Below are 21,674 nucleotides of genomic sequence, written 5' to 3' on the forward strand. Positions count from 1 at the left end.
TCTAACAAAAGTAGCCCAAATGTCCATCTTATTTACACAAATGGGCTCAAGGAAAAACATTCTAACAAAAGTAGCCCAAAATGTCCATCTTATTTACAAAAATGGGCTCAAGGAAAACCATTCTAACAAAAGTAGCCCAAAATATCCATCTTATTTACAAAAATGGGCTCAAGCCAACTACTTAGTCCTTGGCAATGGAAAAACATTCTAACAAAAGTAACCCAAAATGTCCATCTTATTTACAAAAATGGGCTCAAGCCAACTACTTAGTCCTTGGCAATGGAAAAACATTCTAACAAAAGTAGCCCAAAATGTCCATCTTATTTACAAAAATGGGCTCAAGCCAACTACTTAGTCCTTGGCAATGGAAAAACATTCTAACAAAAGTAGCCCAAAATGTCCATCTTATTTACAAAAATGGGCTCAAGCCAACTACTTAGTCCTTGGCAATGGAAAAACATTCTAACAAAAGTAGCCCAAAATGTCCATCTTATTTACAAAAATGGGCTCAAGCCAACTACTTAGTCCTTGGCAATGGAAAAACATTCTAACAAAAGTAGCCCAAAATGTCCATCTTATTTACAAAAATGGGCAGCCAACTACTTAGTCCTTGGCAATGGAAAAACATTCTAACAAAAGTAACCCAAAATGTCCATCTTATTTACAAAAATGGGCTCAAGCCAACTACTTAGTCCTTGGCAATGGAAAAACATTCTAACAAAAGTAACCCAAAATGTCCATCTTATTTACAAAAATGGGCTCAAGCCAACTACTCAATCCTTGGCAAATGACCTTCATTACTCACTCCTCCCTTCATATAACATTAAGACTAAGACTAAGACAACACAAAAACATGGTACGGCTCATAGTTGTGTGTGTATGTGTGTGTGTGTCAAGCGGTGAATGCACAAGACTCTATTTGTGTGCCTGTGTGTACGTACACATGCATACATTTTGTAGGGAAGCTCCAACATAAGGACAAAGAAAGATTTGGCATTCTTGGGAGAGATATTTTGTCATTCTAGATTTTATTTGTGTTCTGTATTGCTTGGACTTCCTTGGGTTATAGGGTAAGTATCAGACGGTGGACAGGACAGGAATTCTTCTCGGTTACTCTATTGTTGTTGTGAGAAGAAATCTCTTACTATAGGGGCTACCCACCTAATAATTCATGCTTTTCCTTGGATTTGTGTGGTTGGTGTTGGGATGCAATGCATAATATAATTAGCACTGGGCCCAGTTTCGGCTCGAACCAATCCGTTAAGCCATGGTTTAAAGGTTTATAAGTTCCAAAATAATTAAATGGTTTGGTTCGGTTTTAATTATTAATAAACGGTTCGGTTTTAGTTTGGTTTGGTTTTGAAATTGGGGTTGATTGGTTTATAGGTTTTTGGGCTAACTTTTTTTATCCCTGAAATGTTTATGTAATTTAATGATTTAATTAATGTTTTTATTGATTTAATTCAAATGTTTATTTAATCTAATGGCTTAATTAATGCTTATTTAATTTAGTGTAATTTAATTTTTTAATTAGTTTGGCTTAAATGTGGTTAGGTTTAAACTTTTATTAAATGGCTCGGTTTGGTTTCAAATTTTCCCTAAATGTTTTTTGTTTAAATAGTTTGGTTTACCTTTTTTTAAATGGTTTGGTTGAATGGCTTGAAAGTTCATAAACGGTTTGGTCTGGTTTTTGTTTTATATAAATGGTTTGGTTTCAAGGCAAAGAAACCGAACCGAGCCGGGCCCATTGCTAATAAGTATAATTAATTCATTATTAGTATTTATTTATTTATTTTATTTATTGCAAGGAGGCTAGATCTTGTAAATAATGTAAAGGCTGCTTTTTCTGCGTTTTTGCTTTTTTTAGGGTGTGAAAAAACCAGAAATGATGTCATAAGTCAGAGGAAAGCGACAGGACGTTAAGTTCGTTGCTTACTGTCTTTCATCTCTGGATACAGAAGAAATTAGGGTTTTACGTTTTCCAACAGGAACGAGATTGAAACATCAGAGAAGCTCTCTGTACTCGAACCATAAAGGAGAACGAAGAAAGAAGAAAGAGCAAAGGTCTCGGAAGAAGGAAGAAGAAAGAAGAAAGAAAGAACTCAATAGAACTAGAAGAGAATGACCATGTCTTGTAATGTGTTTCCGCCGCCCCCGGCATTGGCGGACGATCATGCAGTTGTCCGCGTGGCAGTGCGAGCCCGCCCTCTGTTGGACAAAGAGATCCTCGAGAATTGCCATGAGTGCATCTCTTTCTCCCTCGATGGACGGGAGATCACCCTCAGTCATGTGAAAGAGAAAAGGTTCACCTTCGACCATGTCTTCCGCCCGGCCTCCAGTCAGGCTGAAATCTACCTCGATTGTGTCAAACCTCTTGTGGATAGCTGCATTTCAGGGTAAACTACCCCAACCATGACAACGGAAATTCTTATTTTTAAAATCTATTCAAGATATCATAATGTTTTGTTTTTAACTATATGCTTGTATGGTTATTCTATGTTTCCAAATTGCTTAATTCAATCTATCCAATGTGATGAAATGAATTTTGGCTATAGTAGTGATGAACAGATTGCATTCTAATACAAGGAAGAATAAGGTTAAATATTGGGATGTCGTCTGTAACAATGTAGTACATATAAAGTCTGCATTATTCATTTATAATGATTTATAAATAGTTCCACACGCAATAGTGATGACAGGGATGAACTGGTAGTAATCCATATTGATGAAAGTATTGCACAAAAACCTCCTCCATAGTGATGAAATATAGTTTTCATTCATATAAGAAACTACCACTAAAAGGACATGAATTAATGATTTAGGACCTCAGCTCAGCTTTGTATAAGTTGAACCCAAAGTCATTTTTCAAGATTTGCAGCTTCAAGGGACTACCAATCCGCTTGAGCTTTTGAAGAAATTAAGAGAATATCTAATTTAGAGCTAATTGCATGCTTCATGCTATACTTGTAAAATTCAACCATAGAAATTTATTCCTACAAATGATTTTTTCAGATACAATGCAACTGTTCTTGCATATGGACAAACAGGATCAGGGAAAACACACACAATGGGCAGTGCCAATAGCAATGGTTTGGAAGAAAGTGAGCTGGGCATTCTTCCTCGTGTCATCCATCAACTGTACAAAAGCATTGAAGAACAGAAGCAATCTGAATTTCTGGTATCTTGAGATGCAACTTTCTTTGTCACTAGAAAAGATTACATATTATTTGTGCACAAGACATTAGATTTTATGGCAGACTTCACCACTCAGTGTCATTTTCTCATCCTTGTTGTCATGCTGCATGGTGATTTAAATAGGATTAGGAAAAATGCCTGATTTGTCAGTTGTCATCCATGTATTTGATTCAATAGTGTAAAATATGATTCCAGAAATTGATGAGGTTGTTCATTAATACAACCACTTTATGCATGGCTTATGCTTGAGTTTGTTTGAAAATTTCTTATGAAAATGCGTTTTAGGTCTATTTTTAATACGAAATTTACTTTGAACTTGAGGATAGGTATTGCCAAAATCTTATATTAAGATTAGTGAGAATTTTCATGTATGCAAATTTTCTTGAACGTTCGACTAATTTTGTGTGTGGTGATTGGGGTAGTGGTTCGTGGCTAAAGGAGAAATTTCAGTGGAATGAGAGTCAATTCTTAGATAGTACTCTCAGTTTACACAATTCATATACAATGATGCCCCAGTACGATACATGCAACCTAAAACAAATTGGTACTTCACAAATATAACGCTGTCTTCACATTTTGTGCATTCAGGTAAAATGTTCATTTGTCGAGATTTACAATGAGGAGATTAAAGATCTTCTTCATCCAGAGATTGCTTCCAAATCAATTTTCATTCGAGAAGATGCAAACGGAGACATAATACTTGCTGGAGTACGGGAAGAAGTCGTGACAAACTTTGACAACATGATGAAGTATATATTTTCCTCCACCATCATTTGAAAAAGGTTTTGAAAACACAAACGATTAAATCCAACGATCCCACAAAGAAACTTCATTTGTTTTGAAGGTTCTTGGAACATGGATCAGCTTTCCGAACAACTGGAAGTACCTTAATGAATCAACACTCGAGCAGATCCCATGCCATTTTCACCATCATTGTTGAGCAAAGAGCAATCTCCACAGATTGCACATCTGATAGTGACATTATCACAGCAAAATTTCATCTTGTATGTGAATTGATCCAAAAGTTGGTTGACGAGTATTTTATATTATTCCCCTTTAAGCTTAAAAGCTGATAGCATGTTATAAAATGGATCATCATCATTAGATGTTTTGTTATTTTTTGCAGGTAGATTTGGCAGGCTCAGAAAGGGCCAAGAGAACCGGTGCAGTAGGGGTTCGTTTTAAGGAGTCCATCACCATAAATTCAGGATTGTTAGCCTTGGGTAATGTGATAAGGTTGGTACTCGTCCAACCTTACCATTTCTACATGTTATTGTAATTGTTTTTATACATGTGAAAAAAATACCTTTATGTTGCTTAGTTCAGAATCTTATGTTTTCTTATATGTGAAAACATTTTCTGTATATTGTCTTCATGCTAAGTTTGCTTATACACAAATACCTTTGTGCATCTTAGACTCATATACATTAATGGAACACCTTTTTGGTTGTTCTTCATGTCCTCTCTATGTAGTGCGTTGGGTGATGAACGCAAACGTGGACAACATGTACCCTATAGGCAATCAAAACTCACGAGAATTTTACAGGCAATATATATTTTTAATAACTGTATCCTTTTTTAAAAGCAATTTGGTAGAATGAATATGCTCTACACTTTCACTCATTTACATTAAAAAAATTGTCAATAATGCAGCAGTTTTGAATTAATACTTTTTGTGTTTGTTTTTGAAAAACAGGATTCTCTTGGTGGAAACAGTAGGACTTGCATGATTGCGTGCATAAGGTACTATTTTTGGAATAAATTCTTTTTCTTCTTTGTCTTGTTTTTTCTAAGATAAAATCGTGACATAAAGAAGAAGTAACTCATTACTGATTGATGGTCATGCAAAATATAAATCAAGTAGCAAAACAATTTCAGCACTGCAGATATCAATCACGAAGAAACTCTCAACACTCTGAAGTATGCCAATCGTGCACGCAACATTCACAATAAGCCTATTATCAATAGAGATTCACGAGCATCACAAATGAATCAATTAAGACAAGAGCTAAAGGTGAGTTGCTAAGCATTACATTCAATTTTGTTCATCTTGTGTATGATGGTGATATTGCTCTTACTGACCAAATTAGCTTCAAGGTTGATCATCATTCTCTCCATCAATTTTTCAAGCCAGATGTTTTCTACATTTCATGACATATTTAGCATTCTGTTTGGATCTGTCTAGACCATCAAATATTTCAGAACTTACCTTGACAAATGTTGCATAACTTTCCAATTTGTTTCAAATATTGCAATCGAGATAATGACCTCCTGTTCAGGATTTGTCCACATGACACCAAATCTCAATCAGTCTGTATTTTATCCTCACTAAATAAAACACACACCTATGCATCTGTGTGCATGACCGCCATTCAGCCCAGGATGATGCAATTTGCTATTCTGTCTGTCTTTTGAACAAAATTTGTGCACTTGATTGATAATCTCTTTAACTATGTCGCAATTAGATGCCAATCTTCATGCTTTACACAAATGAATATTGTCAGGATGGGATGACCTATGGGTAGAAAATTACCACACCTTTCTGTGTTATTCATGATGAGTGAAGGATTGCCCAAACCTTTGATGAAATAAATGTGTAAATCTCTTCCTAATTGGTGGCCTTATATTACAAGTTGGTGCCAAACTGACGGTCTAATCGCAGGGTAAAGAGGGGAGAATTGGTGTCTGTTTAATTGATATGTCAATCACTGAGTTCCATTTTTTTTTGTTCAGCCTTGATGTTTTTATTGGTTCTTCAATCAATTATCCTGTGTTTGAGAGGCTCACATTCTTTACTACATTTTTGAAGTGCTTTTTTGTCTTTTCAAAGAAATTTTCACTTGTTTTAACTCCTCTTGATGGAAGTCTGGATCTCAGCACTATCTTCTACATCTGGAAATTATACTGGAATCAGATGGATTCTGGTGATTTTCAAATCGACAACTTAGGAACAACTTCCTTATAACAATCTCATGATGATTATTATAGGATCAGTCTCCTCTTTTCACGTATATGTAAAACAGCCTCCTCATATCAATTTGAATCTTCAGCTGATAAGAGCAAGTGTTTTTTATTGCATTAATGAAGAGGCTCAAAAAAACTAATTTCAGCTAAGAAGAGTTTTCCTTTTCCGTTGCATTGATGAAAGAGAACCAAAACTAGATCATTGTTCCTTGATACCATCCAACAATTTCACACTCTCAATAGTTGATCTGGATAGGAATTCATTTTATCAATATGGGAAGATTCAATTGTGATATTATCAACATGAAATTGTGCAGATATTACAAGAGGAGTTGCGGTCACGAGATAACGAAACTGCAATAGGTGAAACTACCAATCCTTCATGTTTATATATCACAGTAACTACTTTACTTAAATATTGTGTCAATGCATTATATTGTATGGAATATGTGATGATTTCAAATATCAAGCTTTGTGATTCTTACATTATAAGGTAATAATATCTAATTAATATGCAAGTATATGAGAAGTTTTGCCAAGTTGTGTTGATCAGCTTGCCATGCAATAGAATATAATGCTCCTAGGTATCCCATTGGCATGTTTGGTTTATTTTCTTTTAGATTTCTGTAACGTTAACCCTTCACATTCTTTGTTACCTTTTTCTTGTACACTTGAATACAAACATGCAAATGTTATGGTAGATTGTCACAGGTTAAAACGAGATCAATCTGCGGATGCACTGCCAAAAATTGAAAATATGGATCAACAAGAGATTGTTAAACTTACTCATGATTTACAGGTAAGGAAAAATCCCCATGATCCAATATGATTATCCTGACTGTTTGTTTTCTGAAACTTTCTCAAAGAAGAAGATTTCCCTTTGAGAAAGATGACCACAAAATACATATTGTATTTTTTGGTCTCCAAAACTAAGTCTAAATAGATTAATGATTTCTTAAAATCTCAGGATTCCCAAGTAACCATCAAGAAATTGAAGGATAAGGTGGTTGAATTAGAGATGCAAAAAAAGCAACGTCAGGTAAATCCTTATATGATTAGCTGGTCTTCTTGCAGCATCCGTTTTGATAGTTAAAAAGGTCAGAATGACTTCATAAGGATTACGTTATTGTTATCGTAGATATGTATTGTATACCATTTTATGCCCTCAAAAGTTTCTTGCAATGCTCATCTAACAGAACTATCATAAAATTATCATAAACACCATATGGTTGATGCACCTAAAAAATCTTAGCATTGTTGTTTTTGTCTACATTTCAGTCCAAAATTGATCGAATCGCCCAAGAAATGAACATTCTCTTACAAATGATACCCTCATGGGAGAGTTCTAGGGACATATCAGAACCTCCTATGATGTTTTTGCTTCAAATGGCCAACCGTATTTTGACCGATGACAATGACGAAGTGCTTGACAGAAATAAAGACATGAACTCTCAAACAGATTCTGAAATCAATGTCTTGAAAGACATGAACTCCCACACAGATACTGGAATGGATGTCGTGAAAGACATGCAACTGCGATTAGCTTTGCCAACTATCCATTCATCCCGGGGAGAAGAAAAACAATCCAATCTCCATCAAGAAAATTGCCCAATTGATCTCAACAAGGTAGTATATGTGAATTGGTTGCATTAAGTGAACCGAATTCATGTACTTGGATTTAAAGGGGATTCTAAAGAGTTCATTTCACATTCTTGAAGAAAAACAAATTCTGATTGTTCAGGAAAATGATGTTGGTGCCCCAATGCACTCATCACCAGACACCCCAAGCATCATGAAACATTATCTAAAGACCATACAGGTTCTACAAAGGAAGCTTAACAGAAGAGAGCAGGAATTGAAGACTAGAAATGAATCCCTCCAGGAGATAACCAATGAACTTGCTAGAGACCAGAAGATATTCTCTGAAAAGGTTCCCTAGTTTCTATGCACCTGACTTTTTTTTGCATAAATGGATTCCAGTTTCAACTAATTCAAAAGATAAAGAGAAACCCAAGACTAATTTTAGAGTTTCTCAAATTAATTCTCCTTTTTTCATGGAATGGTCAGATGCATGAGATTAAGGCACTCAAACAATTGATTAAGGAACTGAACCATGAAAAAGAGTGTTTACTCCAAAAGGTTCGAATGGATGCAACCATCATCTCAAATTTGTCACATAATGCGTTAGCCAACGAAGATGAAATTTCAAAGTTGAAGGCCTCAAATGAATCCCTCAAAATGCAATCACGAGAACCATTTCTAGCTTTTAATTGTGAAAAGCAATTTAAAGACTTGGATAAAAGGGAACCACAAAGAGAGTTCATTGATGGTTGGACCTTGCATCTAGCAAATAAGGTATTCTGGAATAGAAATGTTTTTTTTAAGTTGCTGTACTAGTTTTTCGTATGTTGATCTAGACCCCTGTTTATTTGAGACATGAAATACTGATGAAGTTCTTTATAGAAAGAAGATATCAAGGATTATTCTGAGTTTGAAAGAGAATCGAACAAATTGGTTTCAAATGATGGGGAGAATAAAGACAAAGTTAAATCAACAAGACGAAAATTCCATAACAATTTTGATAAAAGGTTCCAAGATTTGGCGTCTCTTGTTTTTAAGGGAGAACCTCTCATGCAAGAGGTACTTACAGATAACACCATCGCGAACAAAATTCAAACAAATCCAAATTTGATGTTTGGAGATGAAGATGAAGTATTCACTTTCCTCTGATTCACCTTGATTACACTCTTCTCTGATATATGTAGTAGAAACTTACCGCTGATCCTTAATATTTATGACATATATGAAGGGAATGTTGTTGTGAGGTGACCATCATAGTAGAAAGTGAGATAAGATAAAATCATCAATAAGATCACAGTCACTATCTATCCCTACTTCCATTCCAGACTTCAAATATCCTCTCCCCCCTCTCATGGCCCTTCATCGATCACAATTTCATCACTCTTATCTTGGAAAAATAACACCCCCAATATCTAATTTATTGCGTAGCTACAACCTCCCTAATTAGCAAGCTTCACTTTTTAAATAGATGCAGGCTTAGTGAGAGATTTATTCTTCAGGTATTTCTCCTTCAACAATTCTTCTAGATTCACATGACCGCAATTACTACCAATTACTCCCATCTCCATTTGGTTCAATTAGAGGGAAGATGTTTAGAAGTGTTCCATCGCATCATTGTCCAACATATGCTTTCTATTAGAGTCATCTTGTTCTATAAATACCAAGCATCTTCTCAAACATCCTTTTTGAGCTTTCAGCATTGCAAATCTACACTTGAACCAGACCACATGAGAATTTATTTCATGAATGTGCTCTGAATATGTACAAATCTTTTAGGATGTTTCTCCTCGGGACGTGAAAAGGAATAATGGCGCATCATTATGTACAGACTCTCAATGGGAGACTAACAATTTAAGGGGTGGTCGAGCTCCTACTTCAAATATGTCAACAAATGATGACCAAATAAACATGTAAGGTTCTATTTGAGAAATTAGAATTTAAAAGTTTGCAATTCTCCTTGTTTAGTCTTATTGTATTAATCTATCCAAAATGTACATAACAAAGAGAGAGAGACAGAGACAGAGAGAGAGACAGAGAGAGAGGTGAATGGAAGAAGAAATGTGATAGAATCTATAAGATTATGATTAGAAAGGATAATGGGGTTAATATAAACCTATATTAGATGTCTTTGAGATGCATAGATCCAAAATTTCTCTACCTAGAGCATGAGACATCACCCATGATTCAGTAATTATAACCGTTTTTTAAGTGGTTTATTGACCACAACTCGAATGTTCAAAATCTTAGGTTGGGCGACAATACTATGATGCTGACTCAAGAGGCTGATTACAGAGATCATAAATGCATGCAGCTCCTTCCTGAATTTGGAATGCATGATGAACATAAAGATGTATACTTAGAGAAGAAGCTGAGAGAAGTAGCACTTGCTTGGCATGAAGAAAAGCAGGTTGGTTCAATCCCAAGGCATATAATACATGTGCAATAGAATTATCTGCATACATCAATCGATACATAATATTCTTATTAACATGGAGCCAATTTGCAAGGCAATCAAAGCTTAAGATTATGTCCAATAATCAAAGAATCTAAAAATAAAAATAAAAATTGCCTCCCTCACAACATGCCAATGATCCAAGGATGTTTGGCATACATATATTCTTTTGACAATTCATTTCTGGACATGTCCTTAGATGTTTGCTCTTGGACTGTACCATTAGATTAATGGAACCATGTCTCAATACGACAGGTAAGAAGTTTCAGACTTTTTGTTAATATTTCTCTCCCATTCATTTCTGTGACCGGTAAGAAAAATGTACGGCTGTGACAACCTTTTATATGCTATCTTGCCCTTCTGTGGAAACATCATCATCTCTCAGCTCCTCTTAGAAAAATGCAAAACTTTTCTATGCCTTTTTGTATGCTTATTTGATGTTATGTCTTTTTTGTATGTGTATGTGTGACCAGGCGAAACAGCATCCCTTCTAGACTGTTTCTCTCAGAAATATGTACCATTGTCACACCTTCTGCATAAAGGAAAGAGGGAAAACATGAAAGGTCAAAGATCTGCAAAGACAGAGCCCTCTGATCAAATATGAAACAATTTTCACAAATTTTGTTCGCACTATGTGTGTGCAACACAAATAACAGAAGGGAATAAACATCAACAGTCTGTTGTGAAGACAGACCATTCTGATTGGATATGAAACAGTTATGACAAATATTTTCGTATCTTTTCCTTAAAATTCTCTGTGCCAAAACATCATACATAAAAACTGACAAAAACAAGCAATCACATAGCCGTGACAACATACCATTCACATCAATATGGAACAATATGATGGAAATGCTTCGGTAGACAAGTGCCAAGTGAAAGACCAACATTTGATATGCTCTTAAGAGTTCAAGTGCGGTGAGGATATGATGGCCTACAATTTAGGTTAGTATACATAAATTGATGGTGCCATATCTGTTGCTTGTGCCAGCTGGAAAGGGACTATGATGTTTTCTATCGAAAACTTTTCCTCTTCACTTTATACCCAGGGGAGTCTCCTGCATTCATGGCAGTCCCCAAATCATTGGCTATCTCATCAATGGATATAAATTAAGGGGATGAAAAATAATCTCTTGTTACCACTCTCTATGTGCAGACACATCTATAACATAAAAGAAAAGCAAAAAATGAAACTTGAAAGATCAAAGATCTGTAGCAACATAATAACCTTTGTGATTGATATGCGACAACAAATCTTTGATCTCTCCTTCACATTCTCTACCTTTTGTGATCAAACAAGAAGCAATTGTTGGCATATCATATCTTTTCGAACAAACATAGGACTACAATAGTTGTGACAACATTTCTAACGTATTTCCTTCACATTCTCTTTGTGTGTACGAGTGATACATCTAACATAAAGAAGAAAAGCAAGAAGAAAGGCCTATTGTGAATGCATACCTTTCTGATCAAACATGAAACAGAATATTTCACATCTTCCCTGAACAAGCCTAAAATAAAAGAAAGCAAGCAAAAAAAAAAAAAAACCAAGGAAGGAATTCAAAGATGTGAGATTAACCTCTTCTGATCAGCATACATGCAACAACATGTGCGCGTTAACATTGATGGATATGGATTTGATTGACACGCAGGTCCTGGAAGACATGGTTCAAGAGGAGCGAAAAGCCTGGGAAGACCGTGCGATGTCGGTGGTGAAGAAACACGAGCAGCTGGAGAGGGACCACAGATCCCTGAAGGAGGAGCTAGAGAACACGAGGTCTCTGATGCAGAAGGCGGGGCTGGGCATACGCCTGTCGCTGCAGAACGTGAGGGAGCTGAGCGATGGCGACGTGGACCTGATGAAGACGTCCGTGTCTTGCTGAGAGAGAGAGAGGCCAAGGAATGAAGGAATGGCCCCCTACACAGTCAGTCAGTCAGTTCCTGCAGAACAGAACTTGTCCATTCTCTTTGTCTCTTTGTCTCTTGTCTTCATGGACATATGGACATGTGGACATGTGGACATATGGACATATGGACATGGTGGAAGCCTAAAGGTGGAAGGTGTCCAACTCTCCTCGGGGGCTCGAATTGCCATCGGACAATCGCAGGATCTGTCATCCCGTGAGAACGTGATTATTGCCACGCGCGCACTTACATCGGCCTCGGATGTAATCCAACCATATTGCTGGTATTATGTCGCCTTTTTGTGTCTGTTTGTCTTTGTTTGTTCATGTATTGCCTCGTGTCAATAAAGCGACTATGTGTGTGCGTCTGTACGTGTATTGCGCCTCATATCTATGAGGCAATGGTGTGTGTGTGTGTGTTTAGGACCTACCATAAAGACGATATCATTGTGTGCACCTGATCTCTGAACTTGTAAGAAAACCGGTAATAATATATGTTTTGACCTACAACAAGAATGTGATATTGTCGTATGCATACATGGTCTTGAATCTACACAAAGGTGACTCCTCATATGCTCATATGTGTGTGTGTGTGTGTGTGTGTGTGCATGTGTGTGTGTGTGTGTGTGCGCGCACGCACTCACAAATCTTTGAGAACATGAGATTTTAATGTGCATATGACGAAGGGAATTTCACATTTTCCTTCACTAGGGTTATTGCGGTATATGGTCTTGAATCTATGAGAATGCAATATTTGTCGAATATTGCATATTTGGTCTCAACAAATTCATGAGAATGAAATATATGTTGCGTGCATAATTGGTATTGAATGTATGTGGACACAACATATGTCATGCGTATATTTGTCTCAAATATATGAGAATGAGATATACATATGTTGCATGCATATTTGGTCTTGAAACTATGAGCAGATGATTTGTTTTTCTATGCGTATGTTGGAGGGGAATTGTACATATTTTCATTAATACTTTTGGTGTGTGTGTGTTTTCTAACATATGAGAAAGTGATACGTTATGTATGTGTGTGGGAATTTCATGCTTTTCCATTATAGACCTATTGATGCCTACACTCCTCAACTGTCATCTATTTACGCATCGATGACTTGAAACAAAAAGTTTATTACTTTGTACAACAAGAAAGACATTGACGAGACTAACCATTCAGAATGTAGTTATCACACTTCTATCAAAGTTTTGCGTACATTGGAATACTACTTTTGCATGCATAGGAATTTGGAGCTCCAATAGGTCCAAATCAAAGTTTATACTTGTGAAGACTTGATATGATTGTGAAATGTGTATCATAAGAGGCTACTTGAAGGATGGAAAGTTTAAGTACATTGGCATTGAATAAATTGGTGGAATGTGGTGAATTCTAAAAAAACTCGCAATGTGTGCAGGGTCTCTAATATTTAATCATTTAGTAGTGAACTTGGCAATGTTAGTGGGATTTTATTCAATGGCATCCTTCTCTCGAGACAACGTGAGCTAACTTTGTACGAATGGTGGATTTGATGACATTAAGGTTATTGGGATGGGACGATGTCATGAAGGTTACCTTCCACTCGTGCATGTGTGTGTGGAACCATCGAGGTTCTTGTCTTGTCCAAGAAATTGTCAAATCAAGGTAATATGTAAGATTAGACACAATAATTTTAGATAATATTTGTCAAGGAGAAAGTAGACAACTGAAGAAAAGATAGATTGTAATTAGGATTAAGAATCTTGATTAGAAAGAGCAGTTGTAGGATCACTCATTAAAGCCAAATAGTAATTCTCAATGGGGGGTTTAAATAGGTCTAGTCATGTTGGGAATCGGGATGGGTTAGCACATGGGACCACTTGGCACTCATTTCTTTACCTAAGATCATAGACTATGTTCAATGTATTTGCTTCAACTAGTTCTTATCCACATTAACATTTACAATGTTTGTAATGTGCGTGTGTTAAGTCGACAAATGTTCATTTGTCCATGATCGTAAACCACACCATTTTAGTACTGGCGCACATTATGTATTGACAATAACATGATAATGAAAAGGAAGTTCTTCATCTCAAGCTGATGTAGATGTATGTACATATAATCAAGTGCCTCAATTAGGATTGGTTATGGTGCAAATGCCACGTTAATCTCACGAAAATGATTAACAAATGTTTAGGATAGCAAGGTCATCATTTGGTGCTCCTAGGGGGTGTTGGGCATTGTTGGGAAAAGTTACAAGGTTTGTCAACATTGCAAATTCTAATCCAATATCTAGATGAAGGATCACAAGATTTTGATTGGACAAATGTTGGAGATAGGAGTCTTGCCCAAATATCTATGAATGATATTTATCATAATATTATTGAGAGAGGCATGTGTGGATGGAGGAAAAAGTGATAACATAGTGGGGATTCTAAAAGCCTATGGCATCACGTGATTGCGATGAGTTGGCCAACATCATTAACATAGAGAGTTAAGGTAGCCATTTGGAGGATTGTACCCTTGGAAGACACCTTAAAGCCAAAGAAGAATTATGAATGGAATGTGTTCCTTTTGCCCGGTCAAAGCAGAGATTCGAGAATAATAGACATCCATTTGTTTCTTGTGAAGTAGCAATAATAGTTTGGAAAATAATCAAGGTGGGTGCCCATGTCTCTTACTAGAAAGATACCCCACCTCCAAATTATGTTAGAGTACTTATGATATTACTTAATTTATGGGTTAATTGGAGTATGAGAAATATATTTACTTTTGATTCAACAGTTGGGTTGAAGAAATTGTTGCGAGGCTAAAATAAATTCTTCTACAACAATTTTCATTGTTGGAAAAGTTGAGGAATCCATTGCATGAAAAGGATAATTACATAAAATGAAGAGTCATTGTGTTCAATCATGTGATTTCCTCTTTAGGGTGGGAGTGAGTTCTTCACATTTTGATACCATACAAATCCAAAAACATCATTATAAGTTAGTCTTGGTAGTATGGATCCAAATTCCATTATAGCAAAAAACTCATGGTGCTGTTTTATCTATGGAAAAAAACAAAAATGAGATAGAACTATTCCTCCAACTCAAGATGGAAAAGTGAAGAAAAAAACTCAATAGAAGCACCAAAAGTGATAATTTATACACACTTTCACATTATCATGACCACAATGTTGTCGTCTCTTCCTTTTTGTCTTTTGCCCCTTTTCCCTTGCCTCTGAACTTGTCCTTGTGGCGGCACCGATGCCATTGTGACATCGTCGTAAAGGAATGGGAAGTGACACATATGAGAAGTACTTACCATGATGCATCATTTGATTTCTTTATCAATGAGGCATTTTTGAATTGGTTAGGACGGAAATGGAGACTTGTGTTTCACACATTATAAATTTATATTACATATGCTACACCAAACTACACAGTACAAATTAACATTCGTCTTCTTCTTCTCTTTTTATGCGGAGGAGAAATCACACTCACCTATACAAGCCAAAATCCCGTCCTTTGCACCATTCCTTTCATACGACGTAGCTCACGTTCTCTTACAGTTTGAGGTAGGGCGTGGGCACAAACAAGGAGACCCTTCGACTATTCATGTTTTGTCCTAAACAAGTCAGGTAGATTAAACGTATCACACTATTTCAATACTTCTTACCGTTGATCACATTCAAGTTTGCTTCCCACACGTTATTGATTTGGTTTCACCCCTAACACACATTCCATTTCACGTTGTCACGTTGTGCATTCTCTCGATTGCTTAATTCCATTCTCACGTTGTCACCTTCTAATGCTCCCATAGGTCACAAGCTTCACCGCTAACAACAATCATGTATATATATGGTTAGTTTTAGCAACGGACTAACTATATAAGTAACGTAAGTTTCTAACTAGGATTCGAACTTCACAGCACAATTACGTTCAATTATCGAAGATAACAGCATCATATCATTAGGGATTCATCATTCAAACTTTGCGGCACAATTATGTTCGATTATCCATCCAATATATAATGAATGATATCATATTATCAAGGCAACATGCTTGATGTGCTTGAACACTTGTTTTTCATGTGGTTGAGACTTGGATAGCCTACTTCTACAAAACATGTTCATGTTGGGGAGAGGGAATTGAGAGAGAACTCTGAGAGAGAACTCTGAGAGAGAGAGAGAGAGAGAGAGGGAAATTGAGAGAGAATTGAGAGAATTGAGACTCTGAGAGAGAGGGAATTGAGACAGAGAATTGAGAGAGAGAGAGAGAGAGATTGAGAGAGAGAGGGAATTGGGAGGGACTTGAGACAGAGAATTGAGAGGGAATGGAGAGAGAGAGAGAGAGAATAGAGAGAGAGAATGGAGAGAGAGAGAGAGAGAGAGAGAGAGAGAGAGAGAGAATAGAGAGAGAGAATGGAGAGAGAGAGAGAGAGAGAGAGAGATGGATAGGGTTGTGGGCTCCTCCACAGAGGCAAAGATGCAGCAGGAAGGAAGGCAGAGTCAAAGAAAGAGATGACATTTTCTGCAATTTCATTGGCTCCATTCATGGATTGTGCCTGCCACAGAGCTTTTATTTATATCCATGGTTTCCTTAAAACCATACACTTTTTTTTTGTTTTGTTTCTCTCTGTGTTTTGTGTGTCCTACAGAAAACCATGTCCCAATCCCTTATACCCTAAAACGCAATCTCCAATCCTACCTTCTCACGAAACCCTAATATTTGCCCAGCCCCAACCCTACATAAATCTCACCATCCTTCTCAAGAAACCCTAGACTTACCTCGCTAACCCATACCAATCCCTAACCCTAAAATTTCATCCACCCAAAAACACTAAGCATTCCAACTTCTCAAAACGCAGACAGGATTTTCCATCTCCTTCTCAAAACGCCGAAATTGATTTAAGCCTTAAAAATTTTCCATCATTTGATCAAGTCCTAATTCGTGCAGCAGTAATAATAAGCTACTTCTTCTTCTTATTCTTCTTCTTCTCATTCTACCTCTGGTAGTGGAATAGACCTCTGATCACAGAGAGCTCCACCATGGCCATTGAATTTAATTAATAAGCCTTTGAATTATTTAAAATATGGCCATGGCAATCTTTCAGCATCCGGGCTCATTTTCAGTTTTCCAAAAAGATTTCTCGAAGCATCGATTGCTGTACATTTCTAGGGTTTTTTCTTCATCACCATACCGAAGAGCAAAGCGTCTCACCATTAAAGGTCTGCAAAGGAGAACTTCTTCTTCTTCTTCTTCTTCTGGTCACCATGGGAATTCCGAGCTTTCATCAGACCTTCCTTCCTCTGCCTCCTCTTTCAAGGTTAGAATCCTGAGCACGTAATAAATAGTTTCTATATGTTCTTAGCTGATTAGGGTTGGGGTTATGGTTTTGCTTGAATACGATGAGCACTGGTTTCTTCATCTGTTCGGGTTTGGGGTTTTATATTTGAACAAAATGAGTTGTCTTTTGCGGGTTTGGTGTTTTATATTTGAACAAAATGAGCTCTGTAGTTCTGTGTTTTATTTTATCTGCTTTGGTTTTTGTTTTCAACACAATTAACTCGGTAGTTCTCTGTTTCATGATCTGGATATGGCTTCTGTTGATCTCTATGCCTGGAACATCTGATAATTAGGGTTTTTGTTTTTGAACACACAGAATAGCTCCAGCTGGGGAGGAGGAAGATCTGTGAGAGAGTACGAAGAAACAGACTCTGTTCTCGAGCAAATAGGAGTGGGTTTTCGTATCACTTACGCCGCAGGTTATTATAGAAGCTATTTTACTCATTCACATTACTCTGGATGTCATTTTCTCATTGCACTAGAATGGCACCATTTCCTCACCTCGTTACTGATACCATTTCATGTATTTTCTGTGATGTTTTAATGTAGGTGTATATGCTGCAATGGCCTTTGCTGGGCAGGGCATTTGCCATTTTACTGGGCTTGATAGTGCAGGGGGGTTTGAGCTGTGCCCTCAAGTTGCTATGGAAGGATTGGGATTTGCTGTGCCCCCTATGATGATTCTGCTGTTAATTCTTGATGTAAGCTACACTCTGTGCTATAGGCACAAATATTTCTCTTGGCATCAGTAGACCGTTTGATTTGTGAATAAAATTAAACTGCTTGATTGATTGGTGAATGAAATTAGATTGCTTGATTGGTGGATTGATCAGTGTGGATGGATAATTAATGGACTAGTTGATCTACTTTTGGTTGATGGGTTGATTGATTAATCAGTTTCATGATTCTTAAATCTATTAGTGGGTAGATTGATTGATCAATTATTGGATTCTTCAATCTGCCGGCGGATAGATGGATTGACCTATTACTTGATATCGATTATTGATGGATTGGATTGATCAATCAACTGATTAACAGAGTAGTGGATGGATTGCTTGATTGAAGGGTGAATTGGTCGGTCTACAGAAAAGTCCTGTTTGATATGAGATTAATGATGTGATGTCATTTGTTCATTGGATTGCTGAATAATTGCAGGATGAATATGAGATTATTCATTTTTCAGATTGTTGAATATTTTTAGGATGAAGTGGTAAAAAAATCCCCTGCTGCTAGGGCTATCAGAGATGTTGAGGATGAAGAATTGTTAAGCTTTTTTGTTGGCATGTCACCCTGGCAGGTAAGCCAATATGAGTAATCAAATTAAATTTCGCAAAGAGATTAATAGCTGAGGAAGTAAAGTGCTTGGTTCCTGAGAAAGTTTTTGTCTCATTTTACTATTAGCTTATGTTTATGCTGATAATGGATGCTGTAGCAGAAGAGCTGTTCTTTAGGATTGCAATCCAAGTAAGCATTTCTCCCCTTTCAGTCCTGGAAAGTATGATTTTATATTTGGATATATCAATCTAAAAGGCTGCTTGATGCTTTTACAGGGGGGTTTGGCACATGTTTTTCTCAGCGATGATACAATCAGTGGACCTTGCCCTGGTGTGGCAGCCCTGGTAATTCTCATTTCCTTTCTATAAATGATACCAAATTTGATTGCCCTTAAACAGTAAAAACTATTTTGTATGGCCGTGAAAACACATATTTTTATCTGTTTTCATTGGAATTGCAGACAGGTGTTTTCCCCTTCATTGCTCCATTTGCTCATGCTGTTGCAGCTGTACTGACTGCTGCCTTGACAGGCTCTATTCTTTTCATCACTTCATTTCCTCAAGGTATGCATTTTTATCACTTCATTCAAGCACAAACCCTAAACTGGTCACAAATATATGTAATGTTTGGTTATAAATGGATTTTCATATATTAAGTAGAAAATGCAATTTTTTCGCATCATTCGGCTATCCTGATCTATGCACCTATCACAAACATAGTCTTTCTGTTAATCACAAACATGTAACAATGGCATATCAATCGATACTAGTACTCCAAGCAGAAAATGGATTTGATTGATTGATTATCTACTCTGACATAGGTACTTATTACAACCATGTGACATCGAATATCAAATATGGCATGTTTTGCATGTTCTTTTATCTCTTCATTCGTTGTCTTTGATGTATGCACTTATGTCCAAATATTGAGCATGATGTACAACCATGATTTATTGAGCATCGATTATGTCATGTTTACATACTGAGTATCGCTTGTTTGGCATATCCAAATATCTCATGTTTGGCATATCAAGCCATACTCATCTTACTATGAGTCAGGAAATGTTCAAGGATGAAGTGGTGTTTGGTTCAAGATAGTCATCTAAGGCTCTAAAATTTCTTTGCGCAGATCCAGCCTATGTTATCACAAGGGTTCAAAGGAACTGCTCTTCCAGCCTCGAGTTGAAGAGAAGTTTTTCAGGTATGACTTTGAGACATCATTAACATCCCTTGTTTTACACAACATTTATTGCATGCACCTTCATTGGGGGCATTCTGTGAACAGCTTGGTATGAACGACGGCAGTTGAGAAGAATATACTCTCCGCTTCTTGATTCGCTGCTGGCTCTGTATCTTGGATTTGAATGGTTACAGGTAATTGTGATTAAATCTAGAATTCAGAGATTAATATCGAAGTTTTGGACAATCATGCTTTTTCACAACTACATCGATTTACATGGGATGTTTAAATGCTCTGATGTTGCAAATATGTGTATATATCAATCCTTAAATGGACTTGATTAGTTATAATCCATATGCTGCTTCCATGTACAGACTGGCAATATTCTGGCACCAATAGTCACTCACATAATCTATTCTACTGTGATTGTGGGCAATGGCTTAAGAAGAATCCATGAGCAAAGGGACAAGTTGAGGCTACGGACAAAGAAGTTCTGGCAAAAGGAAATGGTGGTGTCAGAATTCAGGTCAAACATGGAAAAGTAGAATAATGTAGCTGTATAAACAATGATATATAGACCTAGCTGGTGCAGTGATGTTGCCGATGGAAACATGAGGAGTTACAATGATTTGGTACACTCTTATGGAATGCAGGAGTCTTCTTGTGTTCAAGGAACTGAGCACCTCAGAAATGTTTTGGTTGTGGGTGATTTTTCCCTAACTTCTGGGTGTTTGCTTATGGCCATGCCATGTACATATGTAAGATTCTTGAGTAAATGTACATTCGTTTGGCATTGTAAAACTGAACATTCTGTAATCTAATTGACAAATCGAAATGCCAAACCGTAAAACTGAACATTCTGTAAGGAAAGTTTAGATGACAACCCGTAATGCCAACTGCACAAAACCCGATTAAATAAAAAAAATTGGTGTAATTTCTAAGCAAAAGTTTCAAAATATCTCAGCGAACATTTTCAGACATTCTAAGGAACAACTATGAAATTAAGGCTCTATAGTTTTGTTCAGACCCAAATGTAGACCTTTGTGCCGACCTAAGCAAATGCAGACTTCTGAGACCTATAATCCTAATAAAACTGGATTTTTACACGTGCAATTTTGAATCAAAACTTCTCAAAATACCTCAGTGAAAATTTTCATAAATTCTAAGAAACAACTAAGAGTTTAAGTCTCTTCTACATTTGGTTGCACCACATGGAGTGTCAAATGTTGCTTGTCTACAAGCAATTGTGATAGAACTAGATATTACCACTAGTATGAAAAGGAGAAACATGAATAATATATGGAGAAAAAACACATCATCTTTTCACTCATTTAGGTGTCCTGCAATGCCATACCCACAGCAATGTAGGCGGACATGGATCTTGGCGTAATGTATGTGGAAGTTGAAAATAATAGGCACACTTGTTTTAGTCCTGAATAAAAAGGGAAAGCTCTTGGAGTTGGCACCTATAGTTTATGCAACATTTCAAGGCTCCATTGAAGATCCTTAGAGAAGTTCGGTTTTAGAAATGGTGCCACTATGAGCATGGCTTGTCCACCTCTCAAGGTTGCTGGAATGGTGTATACTATGTGGACAGAGGCACCCTGAAATCAGTATTAGAATATCTGATCTAATAGTCATGGAAAGTAATAAAAAAACACCCATATCAAAGACCTGTGTTTTCAATAAGCAGTTGTCTAGACCAGATCACTGAGAATCTCCTTGTCAGAAGGCACCCCATATGTTGAAGTTACGGATGGAGCTGCTCCCCCCATAACGTATACCTTCTGTACCATGCAAATACCCTGTTCT

At 36.8% G+C, this 21,674-nt stretch overlaps 2 protein-coding genes and 2 long non-coding RNA genes across 4 annotated transcripts; 2 read left to right on the forward strand and 2 right to left on the reverse strand.

The window, feature by feature from the left end:
• The first annotated feature begins 2,075 nt into the window (after window positions 1-2,075).
• On the forward strand, window positions 2,076-12,119 carry LOC147855025 (uncharacterized). Its single transcript, XM_087330939.1, has 18 exons — window positions 2,076-2,396; window positions 3,013-3,178; window positions 3,784-3,944; window positions 4,040-4,199; window positions 4,322-4,431; window positions 4,669-4,741; window positions 4,892-4,938; window positions 5,074-5,209; window positions 6,477-6,522; window positions 6,861-6,958; window positions 7,127-7,198; window positions 7,438-7,785; window positions 7,901-8,089; window positions 8,227-8,514; window positions 8,623-8,871; window positions 9,517-9,650; window positions 9,988-10,147; window positions 11,845-12,119. Exons 1-18 carry the CDS (start codon window positions 2,122-2,124, stop codon window positions 12,073-12,075), a joined length of 2,943 nt encoding a protein of 980 aa, XP_087187065.1. The 5' UTR covers window positions 2,076-2,121; the 3' UTR covers window positions 12,076-12,119.
• On the reverse strand, window positions 10,240-11,916 carry LOC147855026 (uncharacterized). The gene is made up of 3 exons (XR_015531004.1): window positions 11,772-11,916; window positions 11,013-11,250; window positions 10,240-10,724 (listed from the first exon to the last, which is right to left on the reverse strand). It is a non-coding gene; the product is annotated as an uncharacterized LOC147855026 (long non-coding RNA).
• A 4,836-nt stretch (window positions 12,120-16,955) lies between the features above and the next one.
• On the forward strand, window positions 16,956-20,745 carry LOC147855027 (uncharacterized). The gene is made up of 10 exons (XM_087331645.1): window positions 16,956-17,388; window positions 17,725-17,827; window positions 17,958-18,109; window positions 18,610-18,705; window positions 18,810-18,872; window positions 18,959-19,027; window positions 19,144-19,246; window positions 19,812-19,883; window positions 19,968-20,056; window positions 20,237-20,745. Exons 1-10 carry the CDS (start codon window positions 17,155-17,157, stop codon window positions 20,405-20,407), a joined length of 1,152 nt encoding a protein of 383 aa, XP_087187771.1. The 5' UTR covers window positions 16,956-17,154; the 3' UTR covers window positions 20,408-20,745.
• Window positions 20,584-20,809, reverse strand: LOC147855028 (uncharacterized). The gene is made up of 2 exons (XR_015531068.1): window positions 20,714-20,809; window positions 20,584-20,679 (listed from the first exon to the last, which is right to left on the reverse strand). It is a non-coding gene; the product is annotated as an uncharacterized LOC147855028 (long non-coding RNA).
• Window positions 20,810-21,674: the final 865 nt, after the last annotated feature.

This window comes from Azolla caroliniana, unplaced genomic scaffold, assembly GCF_043228905.1.
Source record: "Azolla caroliniana isolate FFs.n. ecotype wild unplaced genomic scaffold, voAzoCaro1.0.p SCAF_15, whole genome shotgun sequence".
Classification (NCBI taxonomy): domain Eukaryota; kingdom Viridiplantae; phylum Streptophyta; class Polypodiopsida; order Salviniales; family Salviniaceae; genus Azolla; species Azolla caroliniana.